Raw genomic sequence first — 20,994 nt, forward strand, 5'->3', positions numbered from 1 at the left:
ATTTTCAAAAAATGTCAAAAAGCTAAATGGTTAAAATATTTCTTCTCTGTGCCAAAAAAGAAAGAAAAAAATTACACATCACTGCTTTTTGATTCATTAGTTTTTACCTACTATACCAACTATTTTAGAAATTGGGGTAGTACATATTAACAATATGGACATGCATAACCAATGTACTGGCATTCTTACCAGACAAGACAGGCTCTGTGGAGGTGGTGGTTGTAAGTGGGGCTGACCTGATGGGCGTTACCTCGGCCTGGCTCTTTTGCTCAGTGTCTGGAGAGGAGACCATGGAAGAGGTAGAGGCAGTGCTCTCCATGGAGGAGGAGCTGGATGAAGGCAGGAATGTCACAGTGGTGGAAGAACATGAGGAGGATGAAACAAAAGATTTGAGGGGGGTCTGATCGGAGGCTGAGACACTTGCAGGTAAAGTGGGTTGATCTGTGGTAGCTGATTCCACATTTATGGAGCCTTCAGCTCCAACGGACTCTTGAGCGGGACTTTCTGAAGCAGCAGGTGTTCCTATCAGCTGAGCTGCAGTGCCTGTTGGAGAAAGCCATCATGCCAAGTTCAGCTTTTAATCCTTCGAGTATCACTGAACTGATCCAATAAACATGAACAGGAACATTAAACATCACAAACAATATTTGGAAAACAATTTAGTTTGAGCAGCAAATGTGACAGACAAATCACAAACAACTACTGAATAGTATGCCAAAGTAGTGCTCTTTAAATATTGTCAGTAGTGTTCATATCTAAAGTGTAAAGCTTGTTAATGGCTAATTGGAATAGCCTGCAATGGCCATGTTTAGAAACAGGTGAAATGTCAGCATCAGAATATCTGATTGCTTTATTATATTCTAAGCAATGCATTTAATAATAGTCAAAACATTTATAACAAACATGATTTTATGTTAAGTTTGCACAGACCAGCTAACTACGAAGCAGCCTGCTTTCAAAGTTTTTGGGGACCTCCTTATTGTAATAAGAATAATAATTTTAATATTGGATGTGACCAGTTTAAAGTTGTGGAGCCTAACAAGTTCTACAAGAAACAAAGCATAAACTTTTCACCACATAATTATTTTTAATAGTACTCTTGCAAAATTAGGTTTGGTATAAATCTTGGTTTTACCAGAAAAATGTGAATCTTCTTTGCTGTGCTATCAACCAGCAAGTAACCCACAAACAGGCACAACCGTCTGTGCCAGTGAAGGAGGGAAAAAGTTGGAAATGTATTGATGCAGTTCACTTGCAGCGTTTACTGTCTGGTTGAGGTCCCTGCACTAGCAACGGATGATCTGGAGAGCTTTGTGTGTCTGTGAATGCAATGCAGTTCTCTCAGAGACTCCATTGCAGGCAGGTGAAAAAATGTAGCCACTGGCAATGCACATCATAAGGGTTGTGTGATGATCTCAGTCCTCCTTAAAGTGGGGGGCAATGCTATAGACATGATTCAGGAACGAATTGGAAGCGACAAGGTTGGGAGCAAATGGAAAAAAAATGTAATCTGAAATTCAATGCTGTATTAACAAATTGTCCTCAAAACAATCTTAGAATCAGCCATTCAAGTGAGGTTTAAAATTATGTTGAGGTCAGGGATTCTTAAAAAAAAAAAATAATAATTTCCTTCCATAAATGTGTGGTTTTCATGAATATTTAACAGTTGCTTTCAAAAAAACAAAAAATGTACACAAAAATAAACACCAACGGGTAAGACTGAGTTCAACTGTTATTTACATAGGAAAAAAGTATTTGGTTATTTTAGTTATGCTACAATAGAAGTATTTCTGATTTTAAAAGCGGAACTAATAGAAGCATGGTCACATGTTTAGTACCTCTGGGGCGAGTTTGTGGACGAGTTCTGCTGCTCTGTGTCTCGGTGGCCTCTTCAAACCAACGTGACAACATGTCTGACATCCTCTGCATCAGAGATACATTGGGGCTGTGTTCTCCTGCAGGGAAAAATAAAAGATTTCCATACCTTACGTAAATCCTTATAAAATCCTCAATACCTCAGAGCTACTTAATGCTAAGTTCACACTACATGACTTTTTACACTACACGATTAAACGGTGATGGGGGGTCGCACACTACACAATCTATCACTGGGAGGAATCGCGGACGTGTCTGTCTGGTCTACCAAACTATGTTTTGTCACGAAAACACACACAAGAAGTGACAAGGGATATACTGATACTATGTCCAAAAATGCACATCGGCAAGAAGCGAGCAATTCAAGTTATGTGTGCGCTGATATGCAGTGTAAGAGCAAGGAGGAAAAAAGAAAATCATCTGAGTGAAAAAGTGGACTGGGAGTATGCAACCAGCAGGGATTATATGTTCTGCACTGCCAGTCACAACCTGATCGCAACACTTTTCACACTACATGCTTTTTTAAAGTCACCGACAGGTCCAGATACTAAGGATGCTAGTATAGAATCTGCGAGTGATTGGCGAGCCACTCGTATGAAGTCATTAAACAGTTCACACATATTTGCCTCATCTAGCGGTGACCTGTCAGCGAGTGAAAATCAGTACAATAATCGTGTAGTGTAAACTAGGCATGAGGAGAAAATAAGGAGAAAGACATGATCATAAGCTTAGACTCTTACAAAGAAACTAATGAACTAAATTCTAAATGAGTTATGCCTTATATTGTAAACTAGAAACTAGAATTAACAAAGGGGAGTTAAGAATATTAACAGGAGAGTAAATTATCGTGAAGTGGAAAAGTCTAAAAGTAAAACAATAAGTAGGACACATTAGCTTACAAAAAAGGACAGCGAGTGCTAGGTGTATGATGTGTTAAAATCACTAAAATTGCAAGCCTAAAATCACCATGCACAATGCCGAATGATGACTACCATTTTTCAGTTTTAAAAATCTTGTGCATTAAGTAGAATTTTCACATAAAGACTCATTAAACATTGTGTCCTGTGCTCTATTCTGCTTTCATTTACATGTATCAATTTTGTCATGTCCTGGGTTCTGCTGTGTGGAAAAATCAAGCTACTATTTGATTACCATCACGTTCTCTTTCACTCTCAGGCCTGGCACGAGGTCCCGTGTCTGACCAGTCTCCCCTCAGACGCAAGCGTTTGACTGGTGGTTGCCTTAACTGGACAGATTAAGCATGGTTAAATAGTGTCATTAATATCAGGCTTGACGATAGATGATACACGCCACAGTAAGTTAAATGGAAACAGAACAGTATGAAGTTTTAAATAATACACAGCAGATACAACACTAACCTAGAATTATGAAAAACATCACAGATGCAAACAATGAGTGACACTAGATTTGAGACATTAAATTTTTGTGCAAGTAAATACAAACCCTATAAATCTTTGATTTGTTCATTCTTTTAAAGCTTTACTCAGCTGACAAAGGTACAAAGAAAATATTTCCAGCATTTTCACTGATCAACTTAATTAAATTTTATAAACATAAACAAATGCAGAATTTAATGCTTGCAACAGACTAAAGAGTTGGGACAGAGACATTTTCTTTTAATTACACTTTGTAGTCATTTAAGAAGAGAGAACAACAATTGTTGTAGTTGTACAGAATCTTTGCTTTTTTGCTTGATACAAGACTCAATCGATGCTTGACAATATCTTGTCTCGGTTGTCTGACTCTTCTCTTCTTAATGTGCCATACATTTTCAATAGGAGAAAAATCACATAATGCACACACACACTGTATGTACAAAACCTCTTGTAGCATGTGAAACTTGAGACATGGCATTGCCCTGCTGAAATAGGTATATGTGTGAAAACATAAAGTTTATTACCACCCCTGAATATTAAGTACACCATGTAAAAGAGCGACTGAAATTTGGCGCCAAGGTGGCACAGCAGGATATTCCACTAGCACACAAGCCCCGAGATTCGGAACTCCTCGGTTCGAAACTTGCCATTGCCACTGGTCGGCTGGGCACCATCTAGCGGGCACGCGGGTCAGAGGAGGCATGAGCAGCAATATACCCACCATAACTGCAATCAGGGATCCCCCAGCAGCGGAAGAAAAACTGACTACGCTAAATTGGTAGAAAATGGGAGAAAATGAATAAAAAAATAGAAAAACAATGAAAACGTACTGAAGCATTTTGAAGTGTAAAAAATAACGAATAAACGGTATTTGCGGTATTTCTTCTGGATTTGAGTTTAAATAGATGTTACCAAGTTCTGTTGCATTTGTCACATCTTTCCGGTTTTAGGAGAACAAGATTATAAAGATTCAAATCATGAATGAACCACTTGAGCGCATTTTTATTGGCTGTGTAGGGCCTCTACATAAAACACATTAAGGGAATTGTTATCTGTTAACGATTATGTGTGCAGCTACTAGGTTCCCAGAAGCAGTTACAATACGCACATTACATTCTCGCATAATTGTTAAAGCTCATATCAATTTAGTGTTTCAAGTTTTTCACAATACAGGTTTTATTTTGTCCCATTCTTCCTGCAAACACGTCTCAATATGTGCAACAATACGGGGTCGCCATTGTCACATTTTTCATTTCAAAATTCTCCACACATTCTCTATTTGGGACAGGTCAGGACTGCAGGCATTAATGCTGGCATCACAGAAGTGTAAATTTCCTTTGCCAAGGGCACTGACACAGCCCCATACCATGACAGACCCTGGCTTTTGGACTCGTTGCTGATAACAGTCTGGATGGTCCTTCTCGTCTTTGGTCCGAAGCACACGGCATCCATTTTTTTCCAAAAAAGACCTGGAATGCTGATTCATCTGACCACAATACATGTTTCCACTGTGTGATGGTCCATCCTAGATGCCTCAGAGCCCAGATAAGTCGACGCTGCTTCTGGACATGGTTAACATAAGGCTTCTTTTTTGCACAGTAAAGTTTTAAGTGGCATTTGTGCATGTGACTCTGTATTGTAGTGCTTGACAAAAGTTTGCCAAAGTAATCACTTGCCATGTGGTTTTATCAGCTATTGTTGAGTGGCGGTTCTTGATGCAGTGCCATCTGAGGGATCGAAGATTACCGGCGTTCAGCTTAAGCTTGCGCCCTTGGTCTTTACGCACTGAAATTCCTCCCAATTCCTTGAATCGTTTAATGATATTATGCACTGTAGAGGGAGAAATATGCAAATCCCTTCCAATCTTTCTTTGAGGTACATTGCTTTAAGGATGCTGCTTTTGTACCAAACAATGCTTACAATCACCTGTTGACGTCACATAATTATTTAGTTTTTTACCTCATTACTAGCCCTAAATTGCCCAGTCCCAACTGTTTTTGAAATGTGTTGCAGGCCTGAAATGCAGGAATTGAGGTATATTAACAAATGAAGTTGAGCAGACAAAACATGAAATATCTTGGGTTCAAACTGTCTGCAATCAAATAAAAGTCACTGCAATTTTATTTTATTTGCATTTTCCATACTGTCCCAACTTTTTCTGATTTGGGGTTGTAAGTTGTTGTTCTTTATAATTATTGTAAATACTTCTGATAAATGCCCTTCATATACTTCTGTACATATTCCTCCCTTATCCAATAATAAACCTGTTCATACATCATTTAGCATGGTTTTGCTTCATCTGTTCGTGTTGGGGTACCTTTGACTAACAACTTTCTCAGTTAGATTTCCATTTTCTAGCAATTTTTAGCACCATATTTTTAGCGCCCATGAGTGTTACAGCATTAATTAAATTTACAAAATGTCCCAACTTTTCTGGAAATAATGTCTGTGGAGAAATTTTGGTAAATATTTGGTAGACCTGATAAAATAGGAACAATAAGACTGCATGAAGTTTTGTCAATAATTTGATCATCAGGTTTACATGCACTGAATAAAGAGAAAAATAGACCGATGTCTCAGTAGGTAATCATATTTGATTTTGGAGTGTTTATTTATTCATTACATTCAAACTAGGGCAGCACGGTGGCTAAGTGGGTAGCACTGCCGCCTCACAGCAAGAAGGTCCTGGGTTTGATCCCCAGGTGTGGAGTTTGCATGTTCTCCCCGTGTCTGCATGGGTTTATTCCATGTGCTCCGGTTTCCTCCCACAGTCCAATGACATGCAAGTGAGGTGAATTTGATATACTAAATTGTCCATGACTATGTTCGATATAACCTTGTGAAGTGATGAACCTTGAGTAATGAGTAACTACCATTTCCTGTCATGAATGTAACCAAAAAGTGTAAAACATGATGTTAAAATCCTAATAAACAAACAAACATTCAAACTACATGTTCCAATTTGATGTTTCAGCTGATCTTAAAGGTGATTAAATGGCTTGAGGTAAGGGCTCTCTGCGGACTACAAACTCCTTTGGGGACCTCTATTTGTTTATAGGAGCACAGAACCTTCCCCAAACTGTTGTGAAAAGTTTTAAGAAGTTAAAAGCATATTGCTTACTCTATATCAGGGGTATTCAACTAAAATTTGAAGAGGTCCAGTTAGGGAAAATTTCTTGAAGCAAAGGTCCGGAATGTTTAACTATATATACAGTATATATACAGGGGTTGGACAAAATAACTGAAACACCTGTCATTTTAGTGTGGTAGGTTTCATGGCTAAATTGGACCAGTCTGGTGGCCAATCTTCATTAATTGCACATTGCACCAGTAAGAGCAGAGTGTGAAGGTTCAATTAGCAGGGTAAGAGCACAGTTTTGCTCAAAATATTGCAATGCACACAACATTATGGGTGACATACCAGAGTTCAAAAGAGGACAAATTGTTGGTGCACGTCTTGCTGGCGCATCTGTGACCAAGACAGCAAGTCTTTGTGATGTATCAAGAGCCACGGTATCCAGGGTAATGTCAGCATACCACCAAGAAGGACAAACCACATCCAACAGGATTAACTGTGGACGCAAGAGGAAGCTGTCTGAAAGGGATGTTCGGGTGCTAACCCGGATTGTATCCAAAAAACATAAAACCACGGCTGCCCAAATCACGGCAGAATTAAATGTGCACCTCAACTCTCCTGTTTCCACCAGAACTGTCCGTCGGGAGCTCCACAGGGTCAATATACACGGCCGGGCTGCTATAGCCAAACCTTTGGTCACTCGTGCCAATGCCAAACGTCGGTTTCAATGGTGCAAGGAGTGCAAATCTTGGGCTGTGGACAATGTGAAACATGTATTGTTCTCTGATGAGTCCACCTTTACTGTTTTCCCCACATCCGGGAGAGTTACGGTGTGGAGAAGCCCCAAAGAAGCGTACCACCCAGACTGTTGCATGCCCAGAGTGAAGCATGGGGGTGGATCAGTGATGGTTTGGGCTGCCATATCATGGCATTCCCTTGGCCCAATACTTGTGCTAGATGGGCGCGTCACTGCCAAGGACTACCGAACCATTCTGGAGGACCATGTGCATCCAATGGCGGTGCCGTGTATCAGGATGACAATGCACCAATACACACAGCAAGACTGGTGAAAGATTGGTTTGATGAACATGAAAGTGAAGTTGAACATCTCCCATGGCCTGCACAGTCACCAGATCTAAATATTATTGAGCCACTTTGGGGTGTTTTGGAGAAGCGAGTCAGGAAACGTTTTCCTCCACCAGCATCACGTAGTGACCTGGCCACTATCCTGCAAGAAGAATGGCTTAAAATCCCTCTGACCACTGTGCAGGACTTGTATATGTCATTTCCAAGACGAATTGACGCTGTATTGGCCGCAAAAGGAGGCCCTACACCATACTAATAAATTATTGTGGTCTAAAACCAGGTGTTTCAGTTATTTTGTCCAACCCCTGTATATATATATACAGTATATATATATATATATACAGTATATATATATATATATATATATATATATATATATATATATATATATATATAGCATTTAGGGGACACTTTTATCCAAAGCGACTTACACAATGAGCAACTGAGGGTTAAGGGCCTTACTCAGGGACCCAACAGTGGCAACTTGGTGGTGGTGGGGCTTGAACCGGCAACCTTGTTTATTAGTCCAGTACCTTAACCACTGAGCTATCACTGCATAACATATAATATATATATATTGATATATATTATATATAAGTAGCCTAGTAGTTGTATCAACATCTGCATGTAATCAATAACTGACTGTCAAATCAAATGTCTGTTTGTTTATTAGGATTATAACGTCATGTTTTACACTTTGGTTACATTCATGACAGGAACGGTAGTTACTTATTACACAAGACTCATCAGTTCACAAGTTTATATCCAACACAGTCATGGACAATTCAGTGTCTCCAATTCACCTCACTTGCACGTCTTTGTACTGTGGGAGGAAACCGGAGCACCGAAGTAAACCCATGCAGACACGGGGAGAACATGCACACAGAGAGGACCCGGACCACCCCACCTTATCAAACCTTTCTCTTATCAAATTAGGAGAAAATAAAAATAAATTGTGCTCCAGTGGGAAGTAAGAACAGAGATGAGTCTCTCCATCACGGATTAAATGCTGTAATTTCGCTGTACACGTTTCTTTTTTGGAGAGCGTCATTTGTCTCCTGTCTCACTCGTCTTTTCTCAACTTTCTCCGGCACGGTCGTCTGTATCTCTCCCTTCGTTTGTTCTACGTTCGCTATCTTTCTTTTTCTTTCCACCGTCTTTTCACATGTAACTCGCCTCTAACTCTCTCATCTGTAGAGTTGCAGTGTTTACCGACTGGAATGCACAGACTTGATTGGCTGAGTGGTGTCACGTGATCTCTGGTGTCTGTGCGTTTTCTCATCCACTAAACCGCTACCGTAAATGGTACAGAAGCTGCGCCGGTTAAAATAGAAGCGCTCCGTCAGGTTTCAAATCATAACTTTCTGTTTTGGCTGTAGGTCCGGGTCCGTATGGGACAGCTTCTGGGTCCGGACCCGGACCGCGGTCCGCCTGTTAGTGACCTCTGCAGTCTATATGATTAGTTTCATGTTATATTCACCTGTTAACAAAATATGTGTGGCTAAAACACCTGAACTCAAATATCAGGAAAAAGTGTTCCCATTTTGAGGTGAAAAATGTAATCCAAAAAGTAAAATCATAAATGTGATAAAAACAGGAATCCAGATTTAATAATTATTTTGTAAAGTACAAAGAAATGACTTTTGATGTTTTAGATGACAAGTTTTGATGTTTTAGCTGACCAGCTCAATCAGTTAAAAAAATAACTTTTCTTAACACAAAAGCGAATCATTTAGGTCTTTAACCACTGACCATACTTAATATTGTGAGAAATGCAGGGAATACAGAAAAATTCTTAGTTAATGTAGGGCACAGTTGAATGTGCATGACCTTTAAGCGCTCAGTTGGCACAAGTAAAAAAAGCTGTCTGCGTAATGCAATCTGAAACTATTATATAGAGAAGAATGGTACAAATAGCTACACTGACCCACAACTGTATTCCATTAATATAAACAAATTTAAAAGGATGCCTTAAACATATTTTGGAAAATTACCTGTGTTATGTCATCTTTCCTATTAATTACACTTTTTAATAATTTGGGAACTGAGGATATTAACTGTTGCAGTTTTACCAGCATAATCTACAACCCCAAATCAGAAAAAGTTGGGACAGTATGGAAAATGCAAATAAAATAAAAATGCAAAGCTCCTTACACTTACTTTGACTTTTATTTGATTGCAGACAGGATGAACCTGAGATATTTCATGTTTTATCTGCTCAACTTCATTTCATTTATTAATAAACATCCATTCCTGCATTTTAGGTCTGCAACACATTCCAAAAAAAATTAGGACGGGGGCAATTTAGGGCTAGTAATGAGGTGAAACAACTAAATAATGATGTGATTCGCCGCTCAGGTGGCGCAGCGGGAAACCCAGAGTTGGGTTTCTAGATGCATCGTATCGAAACTCAGCTCTGCCTTTCCGACTGGGTTGGGCTGCAGTATGAACAACGTTTGGCTGTTGTTCAGGGTTAGGGGTAGAGTCGGAGCATAGGTCCTCATAACTGGTGCGACTGCGGCCCCTGCTGGTTGACTGACGGCGCCTGCACAGGGCTGAGGATTAACATTGAGGGGGGTGTGGCCCTCAGTAGACAGTGCCTCTCGGTGTATGAACTCGGCTCGTGCAGGTGAAAAATGCAGGCTGTACTGATTGCGTGCCGGAGGGGGCGCAAGTCAGTTGAGTGGTGTCCTCAGTCTGTTAAATTTGGTGTTTTGGGTACAATTCTCTCATACTGGCCACTGGATATTCAACATGGCACCTCATGGCAAAGAACTCTCTGAGGATGTGAGAAATAGAATTGTTGCTCTCCACAAAGATGGCATGGGCTATAAGAACATTGCTAACACCCTGAAACTGAGCTACAGCATGGTGGCCAAGGTCATACAGCGGTTTTCCAGGACAGGTTCCACTCGGAACAGGCTTCGCCAGGGTCGACCAAAGAAGTTGAGTCCACGTGTTCGGCGTCATATCCAGAGGTTGGCTTTAAAAAATAGACACGAGTGCTGCCAGCATTGCTGCAGAGGTTGAAGACGTGGGAGGTCAGCCTGTCAGTGCTCAGACCATACGCCGCACACTGCATCAACTCGGTCTGCATGGTCGTCATCCCAGAAGGAAGCTGACACACAAGAAAGCCCGCAAACAGTTTGCTGAAGACAAGCAGTCCAAGAACATGGATTACTGGAATGCCCTGTGGTCTGACGAGACCAAGATAAACTTGTTTGGCGCAGATGGTGTCCAGCATGTGTGGCGGCGCCCTGGTGAGAAGTACCAAGACAACTGTATCTTGCCTACAGTCAAGCATGGTGGTGGTAGCATCATGGTCTTGGGCTGCATGAGTGTTGCTGGCACTGGGGAGCTGCAGTTCATTGAGGGAAACATGAATTCCAACATGTACTGTGACATTCTGAAACAGAGCATGATCCCCTCCCTTCGAAAACTGGGCCTCATGGCAGTTTTCAAACAGGATAACGACCCCAAACAAAACCTCCAAGATGACAACTGCCTTGCTGAGGAAGCTGAAGATAAAGGTGATGGACTAAACCCAATTGAGCACCTGTGGCACATCCTCAAGTGGAAGGTGGAGGAGTTCAAGGTGTCTAACATCCACCAGTTCCGTGATGTCATCATGGAGGAGTGGAAGAGGATTCCAGTAGCAACCTGTGCAGCTCTGGTGAATTCCATGCCCAGGAGGGTTAAGGCAGTGCTGGATAATAATGGTGGTCACACAAAATATTGACACTTTGGGCACAATTTGGACATGTTCACTGTGGGGTGTACTCACTTATGTTGCCAGCTATTTAGACATTAATGGCTGTGTGTTGAGTTATTTTCAGAAGACAGTAAATCTACACTGCTATACAAGTTGTACACTGACTACTCTAAGTTAGATCCAAGTTTCATGTCTATAGTGTTGTCCCATGAAAAGATATAATGAAATATTTGCAGAAATGTGAGGGGTGTACTCACTTTTGTGATACACTGTATATATACAGGGGTTGGACAAAATAACTGAAACACCTGGTTTTAGACCACAATAATTTATTAGTATGGTGTAGGGCCTCCTTTTGCGGCCAATACAGCGTCAATTCGTCTTGGAAATGACATATACAAGTCCTGCACAGTGGTCAGAGGGATTTTAAGCCATTCTTCTTGCAGGATAGTGGCCAGGTCACTACGTGATGCTGGTGGAGGAAAACGTTTCCTGACTCGCTTCTCCAAAACACCCCAAAGTGGCTCAATAATATTTAGATCTGGTGACTGTGCAGGCCATGGGAGATGTTCAACTTCACTTTCATGTTCATCAAACCAATCTTTCACCAGTCTTGCTGTGTGTATTGGTGCATTGTCATCCTGATACACGGCACCGCCATTGGATGCACATGGTCCTCCAGAATGGTTCGGTAGTCCTTGGCAGTGACGCGCCCATCTAGCACAAGTATTGGGCCAAGGGAATGCCATGATATGGCAGCCCAAACCATCACTGATCCACCCCCATGCTTCACTCTGGGCATGCAACAGTCTGGGTGGTACGCTTCTTTGGGGCTTCTCCACACCGTAACTCTCCCGGATGTGGGGAAAACAGTAAAGGTGGACTCATCAGAGAACAATACATGCTTCACATTGTCCACAGCCCAAGATTTGCGCTCCTTGCACCATTGAAACCGACGTTTGGCATTAGCACGAGTGACCAAAGGTTTGGCTATAGCAGCCCGGCCGTGTATATTGACCCTGTGGAGCTCCCGACGGACAGTTCTGGTGGAAACAGGAGAGTTGAGATGCACATTTAATTCTGCCGTGATTTGGGCAGCCGTGGTTTTATGTTTTTTGGATACAATCCGGGTTAGCACCCGAACATCCCTTTCAGACAGCTTCCTCTTGCGTCCACAGTTAATCCTGTTGGATGTGGTTTGTCCTTCTTGGTGGTATGCTGACATTACCCTGGATACCGTGGCTCTTGATACATCACAAAGACTTGCTGTCTTGGTCACAGATGCGCCAGCAAGACGTGCACCAACAATTTGTCCTCTTTTGAACTCTGGTATGTCACCCATAATGTTGTGTGCATTGCAATATTTTGAGCAAAACTGTGCTCTTACCCTGCTAATTAAACCTTCACACTCTGCTCTTACTGGTGCAATGTGCAATTAATGAAGATTGGCCACCAGACTGGTCCAATTCAGCCATGAAACCTACCACACTAAAATGACAGGTGTTTCAGTTATTTTGTCCAACCCCTGTATATGATTAGGTGAAGACAGACCTGAGAAACAGGCTACAGTTTGGTACTGTTTACGCTGTTCATGTAATATTGTAGAGGCATGTCAGCCAAGATAGTCCACAAAAATCGAGGGCCTTCAGCAATTCACCTACTCCAAGGGCCCTGCCACTGTGGAGCTTTTCAACTATCTCTGCGACTTCAGCCAAGGAAATGGAAACACCCCAGACTCCTCTGCCCTACCTTCTGCCCAGGAGTCATGTCTCTCGGGTTGAGTTTAGAGTTTCACCTTGCAGAGCACAGCTTGGACAGTGTCCCAAAACTTTCCCTCCTGAGTTTCAGTAGTGTTTACCAGAACACCTTTAAGGCTGCCTGAAAGTCATTTTCCATGGCCTTTCCAAACTTCTGCAACTGCCACAGCCTTTTTGGCCTGCCAGTACCCATTGGCTGAATCAGATTTCTCCAAGCTAGCCAAGCTCGGAAAGCCTCCTTTTTCCACTTGACAGTTTTCCTCACCACTGGTGTCCACCATTGGGTCATTGGGTTGCCACCATAGCTACAGTGGGGTCAAAAAGTATTTAGTCAGCCACTGATTGTGCAAGTTCTCCTACTTAGAAAGATGAGAGAGGTCTGTAATTTTCATCATAGGTACACTTCAACTATGAGAGACAAAATGAGGGAAAAAAAACTCAGGAAATCACATTGTAGGATTTTTAAAGAATTTTTTTGTATTTGGTCAATAACAAAAGTTCAACTCAATACTTTGTAACATAACCTTTGTTCGCAATGACAAAGGTCAAACGTTTCCTGTAAGTCTTCACCAGGTTTGCACACACTGTAGCTGGTATTTTGGCCCATTCCTCCATGCAGATCTCCTCTAGAGCAGTGATGTTTTGGGGCTGTCGCTGGGCAACACGGACTCCACAAATTTTCTATGGGGTTAAGGTCTGGAGACTGGCTAGGCCACTCCAGGACCTTGAAATGCTTTTTACGGAGCCACTCCTTCATTGCCCGAGCGGTGTGTTTGGGATCATTGTCATGCTGGAAGACCCAGCCACGTTCCATCTTCAATGCTCTCACTGATGGAAGGAGGTTTTGGCTTAAAATCTCACGATACATGGCCCCGTTCATTCTTCCCTTAACACGGATCAGTCGTCCTGTCCCTTTTGCAGAAAAACAGCCCCAAAGCATGATGTTTCCACCCCCATGCTTCACAGTAGGTATGGTGTTCTTGGGTTCTTCTTCTTCCTCCAAACACGACGAGTTGAGTTTTTACCAAAAAGTTCCATTTTGGTTTCATCTGACCACATGATATTCTCCCAATCCTCTTCTGGATCATCCATATGCTCTCTGGCAAACTTCAGATGGGCCTGGACATGTACTGGCTTAAGCAGGGGGACACGCCTGGCACTGCAGGATTTGAGTCCCTCTTGGCGTAGTGTTTTACTGATGGTAGCCTTGGTACTTTGGTCCCAGCTCTCTGCAGGTCATTCATCAGGTCCCTCCGTGTAGTTCTGGGATTTTTGCTCACCGTTCTCATGATTATTTTGACCCCACGGGATGAGATCTTGACCCCAAGGGAGATTGTCAATGGTCTTGTATGTCTTCCATTTTCTTACAATTGCTCCCACAGTTGATTTATTCACACCAACCTGCTTGCCTATTGTAGATTCACTCTTCCCAGCCTCGTGCAGGTCTACAATTTTCTTCCTGGTGTCCTTTGACAGCTCTTTGGTCTTGTCCATGGTTGAGTTTGGAGTCTGACTGTTTGAGGCTGTGGACAGGTGTCTTTTATACAGATAACGAGGTCAAACAGGTGCCATTAATACAGGTAACGAGTGGAGGACAGAAAAGCTTCTTAAAGAAGAAGTTACAGGTCTGTGAGAGCCAGAAATCTTGCTTGTTTGTGGGTGACCAAATACTTATTTTCCACCATAATTTACAAATAAAGTCTTTAAAAATCGTACAATGTGATTTCCTGGATTTTTTTTCTCATTTTGTCTCTCATAGTTGAAGTGTACCTATGATGAAAATTACAGACCTCTCTCATCTTTCTAAGTAGGAGAACCTGCACAATCAGTGGCTGACTAAATACTTTTTGACCCCACTGTATATGCAGCCGCTTCCACAATAAAGGTCTTAAACAGGGTCCATTTAGACCCCAAGTACCCTACTCACTTGGAGGTGAGAGTTGAAATGAATCCTGAGGGAGTCCTCCAACAGCCTTTCCCAGCAAACCCTTACTACACATTTGGGCCTACCGGGTCTGTCTGGTAGTTTTGCCTGCCATCAAACTACTAATCAAACTCCCCACCAAATGGCGATCATTTGACAGCTCAGCCCCTCTCTTTCCCGAAACATAAGGCCTCAGGTCAGAAGACCACAAAGTCGATCACTGACCTTTGACCCAAGGTGCTCTGGTACCAAATACACTTATAAGCAACCTTGTGTATAAACATGGTGTTACTTATGCACATATGCACAAAAAAAGTTTTCCTTTTTGTGAGTTGAAGATGCATTGAGGCCACTCTCTCGTCTACTGAAAAACATTTTTAATTGTACTCGCCCGGTGCCTCTCACCCTGTGCAACTGCTGAGTAGGAGAGAGACCATCCACCATCAAGGATCCCGGGTCCAGAGCCCACACTGTTCGCAGGTGAGCACAACTAAATCTAGACGGTACCTCCTGCACCAGCTTCTTTCCCCCCATTGAGGTTACATTTCACGTTCCAAGAGGCAGTTTCTGCTGCCAAGGCTGATACCCACAAGGGCCTCTTCACCTCTGTCCTGTGCCCAACAAGAATAAGAGAGTTTCAGTTTGTATGTCTTGATGTAGCGGAAAGCTGTGTTATGTGACAATGGTTTTCACAACACATTGTAAACAGCAAAAGATAGGCTGAAGTAAGTAATTGCATACTCTATTTCAGTGTCTGTTAAACTCCAACACAGGCACACATTATTCTACTTCATGAGGTACTGACTAAGTAATCATCTGAACCAAATTAATGCTTGTAGTACCACAAAAGTAACTACAATAAAAAAAAAAATACATTTGTAAATATAAATATAGAATTAAAAATAGATCATGACAAAATAGTGCAAAGGAAGGTTTAGAGTAAAGAAATGAAAGACTGTAAATTCCATATTTACTGGCGGATGGAGAGTGTCAGGTTGCTGCCAGACTGAATTCTGCAAAAGACCATACAGACTGGACCATAGAGGACTTCTGCAGAATTAAGGTCACCACCCTGATAAATCCAGTTCTCAGCATGGAACAACGATCAGTTGTCTAATTGAGATAACTGAGACCAATAGGGGCCTGCAGGCTACACTATCTAGCACCCACTGTGAAAATTGGTGAAGGATTGGTGACTGCTTTCAGATGTGTCCAACAGCTAGGCAAGATTCCAGACAATACACCCAAGGCGTCTCAATAAATGTGTAATGATTTGGAAATCTTATATCCATTATTTAGGTTAGATAATTGTGACATGGCTAGTCTAAAAAACAACAATATTTTTTCTTGTTCGTTTGCTATATAATTCAATTAATAAAGACTTAATTTACAGCTAAATCCAGCTAAGCTTAGTTTAGAGTAATAAATCCTTATTGTCTATTGAGGGTTGAATATAATTTTTATGACTGTGTATTTTCTCTGTCTTTGGAAACACATTTCTCTGACTTTCTTAAAGACAAGCATAGGTTTGGTGTTGTTATACTGGACTGGCCTACCTGCAGTCCTAACCTGTCCCCAATAGAGAAAGTGTGGAGATTGTTGAAACGAAAAATGCGACGACCACCATGTACTGTTGCACATCTTAAGACATGTATGCAGTAAGAATGGGACAAAATAAAACTCAAAACACTAAATTGCTTGGTGAAAAGGAATGGCAACATTACAAAGTGGAAAATGCTTTACTGTCCCAACTTTTTTTGGAATGTGTTGCAGGCCTGAAATGCTGGAATGAAGGTTTATTAATAAATGAAATGAAGTTGACCAGACAAAACATGAAACATCTCAGGTTCATCCTGTCTGCAATGAAATAGAAGTCAAAGTAAATGTAAGAAACCCTGTGTTTCTTTTATTTGCATTTTCCATGCTGTCCCAACTTTTTTTGATTTGGGGTAGTAGTACCATATTATACAGTACTATAACTACAGTATATTATGTTATTATAGTACTATAAAAATTATTATTACATTATTATAATACTTTCTTATATTTTATTTCAGACAGTATGAACCCAATATATTTCATGTTTTGGCTGGTCAACTTCATTTTATTCTTTAATAAACATCCATTCTTGCATTTAAGGCCTGCAACAAAATCCAAAAAAAGTTAAGAGGGGACCAATTTAGGGCTAGTAATAAAGAAAAAAATAAATTATGATGTGGTTTTAAACATCTACAGTTTGTCAACAAATACTTGAGAAAATTATTGAACAGTTTAAAAACAATGTTCCTCAGGCACCCAGGTGGCGCAGCGGGATATTCCTAACACATCAGCGCTAAAATTCTAAACACCCCACGGCTGGGCGCCATCTAGCGGGCACAATTGGCAGTGCCTGCAGCAGACACTAATTGGCCACTGTGTCTGCTGGATGAGAAAATGACTGGACCATGTGGGTGGGGTCTTCAAACGCTGTGCAAGGACCCTGGTAAGCAGACCAAGGTGCCTGTAAAGCACAGACGTAAAGATGGGACCGCGCACGCGTCGGAGGCCACATGAGCAGTAATATACCCTCCTTGAACACAATCAGGGATCCACAGCAGCGAAAGACAAAGTGACTACACTAACATCAGGAGAAAAAGGGAGAAAATGCATTAATACATTTTAAAAAATGTTCCTCAAAGAAAAAGTTTAAGAGATTTGCATATTTCTTCCTCTACAGTGCATAATATCATTAAACGATTTAAGGAATCCAGAGGAATTTAAGTGTGTAAAAGGCAATGACGCAAGCCTAAGCTGAACACAATTCTTTAGACAGCATTGCATCAAGAATTCTTTTAGATGTGTCATTCATCTAAAAGCTAAAAAAAAGGTGTGGAGAATTTTAAACCAAAAATGCAACAACAACAACCCTGTACTTAATCGCTTTGCATCCTTGGTGGCAACATTACAAGGTGGTAAATACTTTATCATCCGAACCTTTATGGATTGTCTTGCAGGCCTGAAATGCATGAATGGATGTATATCTACAAATGAAATTAGGTCAATGAAATCAGACAAAACATAAAATATGTTGGGTTCATACTGTCTGCAATTAAATAAAAGTCAATGTAAAAAAACACTGTGTTTTATATATTTTCCCAACTTTTTCTGAATTGGGTTTGTATGCGTCATTTATCACCTCATGGAGGTTCATCTTTAAGCACATAAATCTTCGTATAACGCTGTTTGGTGAGCTTTGAAAGTGATCTTAGTGCTGCCCCTCACCTCCTCTCTCCTCTCCGCTGATGGGCCCTTAAGCTCTCGAGCTTGGTCATCTTTTGGGTCGAAAAGGTAGATGTAATCAGAAGAGTAGCTCACCAGGACTTCCTGTCCATCTTCACTGTAGCACAGTGAAGTCACACGGCATAACTTGTTGGACAAGTGGGGAGGGACAAACCACACACACATGCCTGTAGTCCCTCGACCAACGTAGTTACCTATAAATAGTGCAATTAAGGTTTAAGTTCTCGAACACAGGTTTTTAATAATAGGAACATTACATGTATTCACGCAATTGGTTTATTAACTAATTGTATTCTGTTATGTTAAAAAATAAATAAATATATGACCTATGCTTGATGTACCAATTGTTAACCACAATCAAAGCTATTTGGCATTTTATTACTGTACTTAATGAATGTCATCTGAAACTTAATAAAAATCCGTTTTTAGATTCCATACAGGGAGGATAAGCCAGCTATAGATCCAAAGTTTTTGAATACTTCTCCCTGCATATCCACACAAAAATACAATTGAAAATAATCCAGATAAATTAAAACCTGATCCATAATCATGTACATCATGACCTAGTTGTACAAACATAAATCTGTGTGTAGATTTTGTACAATTTTGAATGTACCAATTTGTAGAATTCAGGGTGAATAAGCATTTAGCTATATACATACCAAGGTTGTTCTTTTGTCCCATTTTTTAATGAACTTTGTTAAAACATCAAAATGTATTTAGCAATACAAGCACCAAATGTTTTTGTTAGACTTTTTCTTCTTCTATTTGCTCTTCTTATAATTATCATTATTCTTTTTCTCTATTAAAACCAAACAAACAGACCAAACCATAAGTGATATAGACATGAGAATTCCCAACAGGTAGTAAGCCGTATTACTACTCGGGCACTTAAGCTCAGCCCAGTTTGCCCAACAGTGGAACGATAGCGTAGCCTCAAACTCCAAATCCAAGGTCTATATCTCCTACCTAATATGATGTACTGTTCGATTGTGGATTTCTTTTACGACTTTTTCAATTAATGTAAAAGTGAAGTTCTCACCTGTAGCCTTAGTGCCAAGCATTCGCCGGTCGTAGATTCTCACTGAGCTATCTGAGCATCCCACAGCAAGGTAGTATGGCACCAGGGGAGAGATGGCTATGGACGTAGCAGCTCTCCGGCAATTAATTAAAATATCCTGATTACAAACAGCCAAACAGATTTGATAGTTATACTAGACAGTAATATAAAATGAGTACAGAGACGGGCCTCTTAATGGAAAAGCTGACCTCAGATTAGAGAAGCTCCCTCTCCTAAAAGCATTACATCAACTATTAAGACCCATTTATTAAGAAAAACTGAAAAGCAAGATGTGTCCTGACATAAAGCTAGACATGCTGCCAAAACAAAGATAAATATGTTCCAACATATTTACAACTAAATATGTACCAACAGTATGTAGACATCCATTCGAATGATTCCCGTTCAGGTGATTTAGGCAAATGTAATGTAGGGCAGTTGTAGCCTAGTGGTTAATGTACTGGACTAGTAATCAAAAAGTCGCTGGTTTAAGCCACACCACTGCCAGGTTGCTACTGCTGGCCCCTTGAGCAAGGCCCCCATCTGCTAAATGCCATAAATGTAATGCTAACAGCTATAATTAAATAACAAAAATACATTATATGCTTCTAATTTTGTAGCAACAGTTTGCCCCTTTGCACAAAGCAAGGTCTCTAAATTCTAAAATCTTCTAAAAAGCCTTCCAGAAAAGTGGAGGTTGTCAAAGCTGCATGGGCAGCTCCATATTAACACCCACACTTTCGAGATGGCACGACCAACAAGATAATAACCAGGTGACAACATCCTTCCAGCCATACAGTATATCTTTATGATTTTGTGGAGGGCTTTCATATCCTATAATTTACATCTACTATAAATGAGAGAGCAAAAGCACAATGTTATAAAATCTTCTTACATCTTTACAGTCCTCTTTTGTGCAGCAGGTCTTGGTGCGCAGATCATACCACCTGACTGTACCATCCTCCCCACATGACAGAAAGGTGTAGGGGTCATTTGGAACTGTCATAATCTATAAACAGGAAATACATCAATTTTCCCAGGTGGTAATACACCTTAAAAAGTAATACTTGCTTATATTATTAAAATGTCTTCACTCATTTACACTTTTATCGTATCTACCAAAATGAATAAAACATCATATATTTAGCAGTGTTACTAGGTTGTCTGTGCAGAATAGTTTTCAAGAGCCAATTCCACAAAAAATAGCTTTTTCCCTCCTCACCGTTTAATTATTTTCCCCATAGAATATGGATGCCTTGGTGACGTTAATTTGGGCCATAACAAGTTTCAACCACTTGCACACAGTAATTCATCTGTACAGTAATTCTTATTGATTTTACACAGTCCTTTAAATAATAAATGTTGTATTTATTGCTGTAGGATAAACAGAATGTCTCCTCAAGAGAATCAGGGCCTGTGAGAATGTAACACTATAAGCACACTATGAATTGATTAATTTTTCTACCTCATAGGCAGTTCCATAGTGGCAGGTCATCTGGCACTGTCTGTTGATTTCTTGACTCCTCTCTGTGTGAGTAAAAAAAATGATGCCATCTCCTGAGCAAGACACAATCTGCTGATCGTTGGTGTGGGGCATGAATTTTGCACTAAAGATGTTAGCACGGTGACCTGAGCGAATGGTGGTTTTGACCTGAGTAGGAGTATAAGATGTTATTAATATCAGATTAACATTAGAACATGATTTGTTAATATTCTTGAATCTTCAGTTTACTGACAAAAGTAGAAATAAAAGATTTTCAATGTTTTCAATGATCAGCTTCACTGCATTTTGTAAAAAAAAACATTTAAAATTTGTTGCCAGCAATAC

At 40.6% G+C, this 20,994-nt stretch overlaps 1 protein-coding gene across 4 annotated transcripts in view; it reads right to left on the reverse strand.

Moving 5' to 3' along the window:
• The window catches only part of dcaf6 (ddb1 and cul4 associated factor 6), a 91,021-nt gene that overhangs the window by 31,194 nt on the left and 38,833 nt on the right, over positions 1-20,994 (reverse strand). For all 4 annotated transcript variants that reach the window (XM_063006588.1, XM_063006586.1, XM_063006587.1 and 1 more), the window contains exons 4-10: positions 20,632-20,817; positions 20,062-20,175; positions 19,149-19,284; positions 18,089-18,300; positions 3,028-3,121; positions 1,839-1,955; positions 190-543 (exon numbers count right to left, since the gene is read on the reverse strand). In XM_063006588.1, coding sequence (XP_062862658.1) covers positions 190-543; positions 1,839-1,955; positions 3,028-3,121; positions 18,089-18,300; positions 19,149-19,284; positions 20,062-20,175; positions 20,632-20,817 — 1,213 coding nt within the window. The remainder of the gene's footprint in view (positions 1-189; positions 544-1,838; positions 1,956-3,027; positions 3,122-18,088; positions 18,301-19,148; positions 19,285-20,061; positions 20,176-20,631; positions 20,818-20,994) is intronic.

The sequence above is a fragment of the Trichomycterus rosablanca genome, chromosome 12 (genome assembly GCF_030014385.1).
Source record: "Trichomycterus rosablanca isolate fTriRos1 chromosome 12, fTriRos1.hap1, whole genome shotgun sequence".
Taxonomy (NCBI): Eukaryota; Metazoa; Chordata; class Actinopteri; order Siluriformes; family Trichomycteridae; genus Trichomycterus; species Trichomycterus rosablanca.